Here is an 11,225-nt window from a genome sequence, read left to right on the forward strand (position 1 = left end):
AACATAGTAGAGAGAGCTTCATGCTAGGGCTTGCCACCTCCCAAGGAGTTATCCCAAGGAATCGAACCTGAATCTTCTTCTTTGAGGGTCACAGTCCACATCTACTGTGCCAACCACTTTAGCTTTACATTTATTATGTCTATATATTTATGTCCATTCACATACTTCAACTCTTTTCGTTTTTTAATCAAAATACACATAGCATAGATTTTACAAATGCACACAATACACGAGTGCCGCTTTTTTTTTTTACATTGATAATGCAGATGTATCCAATGATTTTTACATGCTTGTATAGAAAGTTTAAATTTTGTGTTGCAAAACAAAAGTTCCGTCAATCAAGTCTGTTTGGTCAAAAATAGAAAATCAATCAAGTGTGTTTTAAAAGCCATCAACAATATAAACGATCACAATAAACCAACAAATGATTGTCTGCCCTGGTGCATCATTTTTCTACCATTACCATTTCACATTATTCTTCTCCTTTCACTAGTTTGTACCATGGAAGAACTGTGCATTTTTTGTTTTGGAAGTTGGAACAACTTGGAAGAGTTAGCTTCCTTATATTTATGCACAATGATTTGAAGCAAAAACACTAAACACAACAAGGGATATTCCTATGTGTACAAAAACATACCTACTGACCAAACTTTACAATCTGACATCTAATTAAAATGTATGCGCCAACACATGAACTAGAGGGGTCAAACGACAGAAAGCCTAGCTGTGAGATATGTTCCACATCACAGTCTACAACGAAAAATCAAACAGAAACTAATCTAAAATTTACATCTTGAAATGCTAAGGAATTGGGTGGGGTTGAATCCTCTGAACATTAGATGAAGTAAATAATAGAGAAATAGAGAAAAACATGGTAGACTCTACTTTTGTGAGACCTAAAAGATTGAGGCTAGACCCACTAGTTCCTCTTTATTTCTCTCTTCATTCATTATTTCATCCTAAAGTTCCTCCCTAGAATTCTGTTTTGAAACTGGGTTGGTACTGATCAAGAATAAGACTTGATGAGACCCAAGTTGTAAAGAAATTTCTCGGAGCCTGATCGAAAAAGATTACCCAAATAGAATAATCCGCCACTCCCCTGCGACGGAGATCTTGAGCAAACTTCTTCTTTGACACGCAGTATGGTTTGCCCAATCTCGTTTCGAACGGCCTCTATTGTTTCACTCCTAACAGCATTTCCCGACACATCAGTCACATAAAATACATTCGCGGCTTGGCTTCCCCTTGTTGTTACTTCAGCCCGACTCACTGAAAGTCCGTTTTCTCTAAATATGCGAGTCACATCTGACAGTAGTCCAAACCTGTCTTCCCCACAAAGTTCTAGTCGTATACCCTGTACCAATCACCATAAAATGTAAATAAAAGGTCAAGAAATTGTGCGCCACAATTCAATTGGTACCTCAGAATTTCGTCTCCTAATTGCAGCTTCCAAGCAGTGTATCACTCGTTGCCTTTCTGCTTCAGAGCTAATAGGGCAACCATCCATATGCCTTATATAATATTCCTGCAAGCCAAGAGAAATCAGATTCTTAATCAAAAGTATCTGATTTCTGAGTCAAGAATTCAAACAGTATTGAAAAAATATTAATGAGTTCTTTCAGGCATTGAGGAAAAACAAAACGAAACCTGATATGCCTCTGGTCCTTCAGCAATAACAGTTCCATGGTAAACCACATATTGCATGTCCGTGAGAGTACACACCGTATCAAAAAGTAACTTTGGTCGGTCTGGACACCTTAAATTCACAACAGTGTATCTCTTATCTGCACAATCATCAACTGTTACAAGGGGTTTGCTCCTGTCATCACTAGAGGTTGTAGCGGATCCATAATCTGTATCACTCATGTCATAGTCACGATCAGCATACATCATTTGATGCAACCTCCGCTCCTTATGAGTGGAACCAACAGAAACAGCAGTGTTAGCAGTCCGCTTGTCTCTGTCACCTTTCAGCACACACAGCAGAAGCTGTTTGATCTTGGCAAGGCGATCAACGTTGTCAATGCATGAACCAGTTTCCTCGTCGCTGATGTATACAACTGACGCCATTCTCGAATTGTGGGTCCACACTTCTGCTGCTACCACATTGCATTTCAGGTCTGCAAGAACTGCAAATATCTCTGAAAGTAATCCTGGCCTGTCTCGTCCACTCAATTCAATTGCTGTATGCTCTGCTGCAGCTTGCACCCCAACCGACCTTCTGAACGACCGGAAACTGTGTGCTCTTGGGCCAAGTGACTGTAAAATGACAAAACAATAAATAAATAGAGTTAAAAATGACTTGGGTGATTCACAGAAAATGACCTAAGAACAAAAGGGTGGATAAAGAATGGAACATAAACTGCTTCTGCTTTTGTATGCTATGGTTCTTTTTCAATGTAGTTGTTGATTGATGTTGAAAAATGGATTAAAAAACAATTTAGCATAGTGATTTCTTTGTTGGAATTATATGCTGACCGAGCAATCAATTATTTTGGTTGTTATTTCTATTTCTGTAATGAGTCTCTGAAGTTTGAATCCTAGACTTCTATTCTCGTATGTTGAGTTCCCCCGTTTCTTTTCCTATTGCATTCAGAAGGCACTACTAAAAGTCAATGGAACATATTTTAGATCATGAAGGAAACTAAACAAAAATTTAGGATGATTTGAAATTGAAAACATGTGCTTGTGATACCAGAGTAATCTACAAGAGAACCATAACTAAAATTCTGCCATCTAAAAAGCACAATCAGGTTCATTCTCAAATAATTTAATGCTACAGTCAATTTAGGAAACAGGATCGATTAATAAATAAGAAATCATGTTTATGACATAGAGAAATTGAAAACAAAAACGCTTTAGAGGAGTAATTCTGACAAGTTTGATAGATCTACCTGCTGAATGCGCTCAGCTACATCATCTTCGAAAAGTTTATTCCCATTCTGATCCGTCACATGAAAAACTAGGCAAAAACACACCAGGGAACAATATAAATGAAAAGAAACACAATTAATGAATCCAAAATGTCACTATATATATGTTAATAAAATTGAAAGCCAGAAGCCAACCATCCATGAACCATTCTCCGTCCGAAGAAATGTAAGCCCGCCGTATGATGAGATTCATATCAGTAAGAACCTGAACAACCTCTAACAAACTCCCACGCTTATTTGCGCTATCGACCTGCAATTTTGCCGGAGATGGAGTTAGGAAGCGACACATTACAATTGGAAGCAGATAATCCCAAAAAAGTCAATAGTAAAACGAAATACCTTAATTAAAGTGGCGGTGGAGCTGGAAGTGTTATCAACAGAAACCCTGTTTGTTCAAGAAATTGATACACATATGAGAGAGAGAGAGAGAGAGAGAGAGAGAGAGAGAGAGAGATGAGAAAAGGAAAGCGATAAATATGATGATGATGATGATGAGAGTATATTGTAAAAATGAAGAAAATATGAAGGAACCTGGGAGGATTCATGCGAATGACGAGCTTCTCGAATTCTTCATCGACCTGCAAGGAAGAGGACCAGCAATCCATTGGGAGGCGAGAGGCAAGGGACGAGAGGAGAGGAGTGAAGAGAGTATGTTATCGTTTTGTTGTTGGGAGAGAGGAGAGAGGTAGAGAGAGTTTTGTAGGGGGTGGGGAGCGAGAGACGGGTGGGCGGGCGAAGGCTGGTGAGCTGGAAGCTGGAGCTTCCGAAGGCCACACCACACGCTTAGATCAGATCATTTCATATCCTAATCATACTCCCAAACTGAATCACGTTTCATTTGCTTTCTTTATTAACTGATTTTTATCAATTAATTATTATTATTATTATTATTATTATTAATTAAGCTTCACGAGCATGGGCTGGGGCTGCCCTGCTATTTGCGTTTTCCATTCCAGTGTTGCTCTACCACACTAACAGTGGGGTCCACTTCACACTCCGCCCGCCTCTTTTTTATTTTTATATTATTGTTCAACGAAGGTTGGAAGAAGGTTGAATCATTAATTTTTTATATACTTTCAAAGCTCTAATTAATAAAAAAGAAAATTACATACAGGTCGATACGAGGAAACTAATTACTCTCTAATTAATAACGTAGTTTCTAGTTGGGAAAAATCACTGCAAATTCCCTAATAAAAATTTTAATTACCACAAGATTCCATGAAACATATAAACTAAAATTACTCTAGAATCTCAAATTCTTTAGGATTAGTATGTAATTTAAACTTTGAATTATAAGTTGAAGAGCAATTTAAATCCTAACCTTTTAAAAGATATATTTTGAACAATAAATCATTAAAATTGATAGGGCAAGTTCACCCACTATTAAATTTACACAAATATCATTTTTTTTTAAATTCGACCTTAATATGCAATGTTACTCAAATGAGGGTAGAGGAGAAAGAGAGTAAAATTTAATAAAAATCACACATTCAGCCTCAATTTTAAAAAACTAACGGATATTTGTGTAAATTTAACAATGAGGTGAAATTGTCTTAATTTTAATTGTTTAGGGTACATAATATATTTTTTAAAAGTTCAGAATTTAAATTACCTTAAACTTATAGTTTATAATTCAAATTACATATTAATTTAATTCTTTATTAAAAATAAGTTTATGTACGATGTCCAGTATACTCTTGTGCTATTTTTTTTATATATATAAAAAAACTTTACCACCATCCACTAATGCTGGATGTTAGAGCTCTGGCTGGCCAATGGATGATCGGGAGTAGTTGTGTTCATATTTTTTTTAACAAAAAATAAAAATCTTATGATAATTATACATAAAATTTATTTACAAATAAAAAATTTGAGACTTACGAATAGTTTCTGCATTTTATTGGTTCTTATGAGTTGTGATAAAATTTTCATGAAAGACTTTGTTGTGATTTCTTTTTATAGTTTCTACCGTTAAATTCTATTGCAGTGACTAATTATATGTTTATAATTTATATGCCATGTTCAAAGTTACAAGTCTTCATTTAAGAGAAACTTCTCTTGAGGTCGAGGATCAACAAAATAAAACATAATTATAAAATTCAGAAATGTTATTATTTTTCAAAAAAACAGACCAACTAATTATTAATAATCAAATAACAAAATATATAATAAATATTTTATATCTCATTTTTTAAATATTCAACCATATATCGTAGAATATTAAAATGATATATAGTCAGTTGTGTTAGTAAAATAATCTATTGAAGAAATTTCAACGCCAAAGACTACAATTTTAAAAAAGTAAAATTACAGAAATTGAATGCAAAATTAGAAACTCAAAGAATAATTTAAGTAAAAATGAGTTGAGTTGTATTTTGCATATACAATGTTTATATTTGATACTGACATTGATGATTTTAGGATAAAGAGAGGATAAAATGAGATCGAAATTAACAAGATATTTTTTAAAAAAAGGAAAAAAAACTGAAGCAGCAAATGGAATGGGATAATAAATGTTGGAGAAATGGGAAATTCAGAAAAGGTGAAACTGTATCCACAGCTGGCAGAAAATGATATCAGAAACATTACAAAAACGCGTACTTTGTTTGCATCTATCCCAATGCCAACTTCTCTCCCTGCTCCAACATATAGAGCACCTTTGCTAATGTGGGCGTGGACCACGCATATTAAATCAAATTTTGAAAATAAAAATAATTTTTTTAAGTGATTGAAATATTATTTTTATTTTAGATTCAATATTTATTAAAATAAAAAATTATTATTATTATTATTATTATTATTATTATTATATAAAAGTAAAATAAATATCAAGATAGATCATCCAATTTTAATTTAAACGATCCAAATAATGAAGAAAAGTAACTTGCTAAGCAGTGAAGTTGGGTTTCAAAGAGTATATGTATATAAATAAATAAATAGTGTTAAAAATATGAGTAAGACTAAGTGAGCCAACCTAAATTAAGATCCAACTTGTTTAAAGAAAGCTCATTTAGCCCACCTCGCTTAACCAAAAACTTGTGATGAATTAACTTGCCAACTCGCAAGTTAGCTTGCCTTTTAAAAAATATTTTTTAAAAAAATATTTTGTTTTAAAATTAATTTTAATAAAAAATTATTAGTTTATATTTATTTTAAGCATAACCTTATTTGTTTTCATGTTAAGGCTTAGGAATGTAGTTTGAGGTTTGTTTTCTAATTATTTTTATATCAATAAAATAAATATATATAATAAATTACTTGCCTATATTTGCAAGTTTCTGAAGTTCATTTAACCATATAATTTTTTTAAAATATAAAAAAATTTGACTTAATTTATAAAAATTCAAAAACAACTTTAAAAATGTAGAAAAGGAGGGTGACGGGTTGAGCTGGCACTTTTTTAACTTGCTAAAAGGTAGACCAATTCCAACTCATCCACCAGGGCGATAACCCAGAACTCTCGGATAGGTCCTATTATCACATCTCCATATAAAAAATGTATTAATACTCACACCACATGGGGCACAAGGCCATTATTTATTGTATTTGTTTGCTCTCACTTTCTTTCCTGAATTTAAAGGTATTTTATTATTTACCTTCTTGTGGTATTTAAGATTTTATATAAAGTAAATCTTAAATTTAAACGGAATATTTAATATTTGAATTTAAAATAATATTATGAACCTGTGTTTTTTGTATAGATTATAAGTTTGAAGTGACCTGTAAATCATAAAATTATGATCTTTTATAAATTTATGTTATATATTAAAAAGTCTTATAACGGTATTAATATTATGAAAAATTTATATATATATATATATATATAGAGAGAGAGAGAGAGAGAGCTTATATATATGTCTGAAAAGTTAGATGAAAATTGTTACTTAATTTTTAAAAAATATAACTTTTTGTCCTTGAATTGTACTTTATTTATTGATTCTATCTTTAAATTTTGATTTGAAATAATTCAATTCTTATATTTTATTGATTCAAAAAAAATTTTGGGCAATATAATTTAGAACAATTTAATCCTTACAATTTATTAGTTCAATAAAATTCTAAGATTGTGTTGTAATGAGTTAAATTCATAGTAAATTGATAAACATAAAAATTCAAGAACTAAAAATTATATTTTTCTTTTTATAATTTGATACTAATTTTATATTAGAGAAATTTAGATAAATAAGTTCGTAACTTTACATGGTTAATATATGTTCTTTCTAATTAAATTATAGGAAGTGATCTTATGATTAAATAATAAATTACAACAATCAAAATAAATGTGCCAAAATTTACATGTAAAAAATTATAATATGCATAGAGAAATTCATATGTAAAAAATATTTAAAATTACTAAACCAAATTTTCAATTACACAACATATTTTATTTTATTATGAGTAAAAATTTTGTATTTACTTAAAAAAATATTTTTAGTATATGAAAATATTTTAATTATAACATAGATAATATAAAATGACAACGTACAAATATTTTTTTTGAATAATATATATTGATTTATGAACTTATATTTGCTAATGTATATATATGTTGATAAATATTATTAACATATTTAAGTAATAATATATAAAATATATTAATTTAAATATATGAAAATATAATAATATTAAATAATATATATTACTTCCTCTAGGCTATAATATAAGGTATTTTATAAAAATCTTGCTTGGTCTAAAATATAGGACATTAGATAACTTTTTATTTATTTTTTCAATTATACCCGTACTTCATTTATTACTCTTTTTTAAAAAATCAGGCATTAAAATTTTAATTACTATTATCAAAGGCTCTCATGTAGGGTATTTAATAAGGGTATAAATGAAAATATATTGACATTTTTAGGAATTCAACGTTTCAAACTAATATTGTTCATAAACTGTGAATTAGTTAATTATGACTTATACTGTGATCTAAATGGAGTAAATTGATACATATTAAGATTGAAATGTCATTATAGTTTAAATGACAAAAGGTATGTAAGGGAGAGGTCCAAGTGATGGTGTGCAAGTTGCTAAAACATGGTAGTAACATGATATGGTTGTCCAAGCGATGATGATCAGGGACATATGTATTAATGATGTGGCGAGTGGTGAGTGATGTGTATTTGAAGGGTAACAAGGTAGTTGCAGGATCTACAAAATAACTTTCAATTATAAAATAAATTAACGACATAAGTTCAATAATTAATTATGGATACTTTTTACTAAATTAGTAATGTATTATTTCTAATGAAAATTAGTGAAGAACAATTCATCACTAAATCTAAAATTAGTTATAAATTTTATTGATCAGTAACTTACATTTATTCGTCATTGATTATATTTCAATTTTTCTAGTATAGAGTTTTACAAAACCATATTACAATTGGTTTGCTTGAAATTCATATAAGAGAATATATAGCATATAATTAGCAAGAGATAAGAAACTCTTTAAGCAAAATATATTTAGAAGATTAATTATCCAAGATGATTTTCCTACGAACCAAATGAGAGGTTATGCAAGATTTGGCTCAAGAGTGATGTTTACTCTAAGGTAGACAAATAAGTTTAAGATAACATTATAGCACCTAGTTCTCTCAAAGAAATAGGTTTGGAATAATCAACAAGTGCCCGATTTAAGTGGCAAGGAAATTGTATCAATTTAATTAGAAACCTCAAGTTCAATTCTTGTAAATGCAATAGTGTTTGTGAAATAATCTCCATCATTACCTATACATAACCATAATACTTAAACCAATTAATTAAATTAAGAAAGAAACCAAAAGAAGACAGGATTAACCTTGACTATTTGAAACTTCAAAATTCATTTATAAATAATATTTGAGTACATGGGATTCCAAGATAATACAAGTTTGAAAACCATAAGTCAAGATATTTAAGCATACAAGGTCATGGAAGGTTGGAAAAGTAGTTGAGCATTAAAATAGATTAAACAAAGTTAAAAGAGTCATTATGCTAAAACAGAGTAATGCACCATGGCCAATCCTGCAATCTACTATGGCCAACTAAATAGAGACCTTTTCATCATGGCTAAGCCTCTAATATGTTGTAGCTAACACTTCTATGTCATTTGCTGCGACAAATGCTCACCTACACTGCAGCCAATAGGCCGTATCATAATAGAAAGACAATAATTAAAATCTAACTTTTGGAGCACCTAAATTCAGCTCGAACCTCTAATTAAGGTAATTTAAACGTCCACATAAAGACAATTAAATACTCTAACTAATGGCTCTTGTTTCACTAAAATTCTGTACCAAATGAGGATCGTGAAATACTTGAAGCTATAATACAAATGTCACACTTAAAACTTGTCAACTAAGTGTCTACCTTCATAACTAGCTACTAGCCACCACAATCATGTTCAACATAAATCACAATCAAACTTTACATGCTTCATTGGTGCCTGACACACGCGCTGTGGCATATGACACAGATAGGCCCCCTTCACATTTCTAGCTCATTGGCCGTGGCACTCAATGTGGTATCTCACACGAAGTCACTCTTCCTTGTTTTTCTCCATTTTTTAAGGTCTAAATGACCCATTATGGGTTGAAAACACAAGCTAAAACATTCATTAGTCTTCTTTGACCACATAACACATTAATTTTTACTTAACTACACTTGATTTATTTGATTAATAGGAGGATAATTTTTAGAATGTTACAAATGTGGTTAATGGTGGTGGGGGTACTATTGTTTGGTGGAGAGACTTTATTGATCCACAATGTAATCTGCATGTCTGCCATTTGTTTACCACTTCTAGTAATGGTGATTCTTGCTACATGACTTGTGTGTATAGACCTTCCAAGACCATAAATAGACTCAATTTTTAGAATTGAATTGTTGACACTTTCATTACTATAATTAAACATTGGATTTTAATTACGAATTTCAATTAGATTCTTCATGATTTTAACAAATGGAATGTGAATAATGGTTCAAGTTTGATGAACTTATTTCAAAGTTGTATTTCCCTTGCAAATTTAATTGATATTAAGAACTCAGGCCCCAGGTTCACTTAGTCCAACAAGCACAAATGACAGGATCTCATACTTAAAAAACTAGATAGAGACTGTTGTAATCAGAAGTGTTTTGATTTCTTCCCACAAACACACATCATCAACTTAACAAGAATTGGTTTTGATCATAGTCCACTTATTCTATCAACCAACCTACCAAAAACTAAAGAAGTTTGATAATTTTTCGTTAGAATTTCATGATTGCAAGGATTTTGTTTCCTCTACTTGGTGCCAATCCTTCCAAGGCTCTCCAAGTTTTCAACTACTTAAGAGACTCTTTATTACTATCTCTAGTCTTTCCATTTAGAGCAGGTCCAAGATTGGTAACTTAAATGCACAAATTCATCACCTTGAATGTCACCTTCAGAGTCTTTTTACCAAAGCAGGCAATTCGTATCCAATTAATGAAGAAATGAATCAAGTAATTTCTCAACTATAGCAAAATCTTGAGTTTCTTTATGATTATCAAAGCTGTTATAGGAATAGTGAGTCAAAATTAAATGGGAAATGGAAAGAGGGCGCAACACAAAATTTTTTTCCCATGATGGTAAGTAGAAATAGGAATAAAAATATCATTCGTGGTCTATATCTTGATACAAATACTTGGGAGGAAAATCAAGAAAAACTTATATCTATCTATTAGCATCACTTTAATGGGATCTTCATTAGTTTGGCTGCCCCTAGTAGCAACAGTGAGTTGCTTCATCTTTTATTTATTGTGGATGTCCTTATGCCTGAACACCTTGATTGGAATTTGGTCATGGCTCCATTTACCCTCCAAGAACTAAAAGAAGTTACTTTTGGCTTACCCAAGGATAGCTCCCCTAGTATGGATGGTTTTAATGCTAACTTCTTCTAGCACTTTTGGAACACTGTAGGTAATGATCTATACTATATGGTTACTTCATTCTAGAACTCAAAATTTATACTCACAGCACTCAACATAATTGTTATCACTTTTTGATCCCTAAAGGAAAAAATCCAAGAACTTTCAAAGATTGAAGCCTATAAATCTGTGCAATGTCTCTCATAAAATCATCTCCAAGGTCCTTAGCAACAAACTTAAGGTCATTCTTTCAAAGCTTATCTTTCTATTTCAAAGTGCCTATCTCAAAGATAGACTTAAGGTCAATCAAATTCATTTGGTGAGAGGTAAAAAGTACGAGCTAGGTTATTTTAAAACTAGAATTCCCCAAGCTTTTGATCACCTTTCTTGGAATTTCATCCATATTGTTCTCTTATATATGAGATT

At 31.2% G+C, this 11,225-nt stretch overlaps 1 protein-coding gene across 1 annotated transcript; it reads right to left on the minus strand.

Annotated features, from left to right (window-relative positions):
- Window positions 1-533: 533 nt before the first annotated feature.
- On the minus strand, window positions 534-3,646 carry LOC129309137 (ACT domain-containing protein ACR4-like). Its single transcript, XM_054950536.1, has 7 exons — window positions 3,465-3,646; window positions 3,273-3,318; window positions 3,069-3,183; window positions 2,895-2,962; window positions 1,648-2,259; window positions 1,421-1,525; window positions 534-1,354 (listed from the first exon to the last, which is right to left on the minus strand). The coding sequence occupies exons 1-7, from the start codon at window positions 3,536-3,538 to the stop codon at window positions 1,007-1,009; spliced, it is 1,368 nt and encodes a 455-aa protein (XP_054806511.1). The 5' UTR covers window positions 3,539-3,646; the 3' UTR covers window positions 534-1,006.
- Window positions 3,647-11,225: the final 7,579 nt, after the last annotated feature.

This window comes from Prosopis cineraria, unplaced genomic scaffold, assembly GCF_029017545.1.
Source record: "Prosopis cineraria cultivar Desert tree isolate PC_DT_omini unplaced genomic scaffold, ASM2901754v1 PC4, whole genome shotgun sequence".
NCBI lineage: Eukaryota > Viridiplantae > Streptophyta > Magnoliopsida > Fabales > Fabaceae > Prosopis > Prosopis cineraria.

Coding starts and splice junctions, on each gene's coding strand:
- LOC129309137 (XM_054950536.1), bottom strand. CDS start 3,538: ATGGATTGCTGGTCCTCTTCCTTGCAGGTCGATGAAGAATTCGAGAAG. Junction 3,319..3,464: donor ATTCGCATGAATCCTCCCAG/GTTCCTTCATAT, acceptor TTGAACAAACAG/GGTTTCTGTTGATAACACTT. Junction 3,184..3,272: donor CCACCGCCACTTTAATTAAG/GTATTTCGTTTT, acceptor GCAAAATTGCAG/GTCGATAGCGCAAATAAGCG.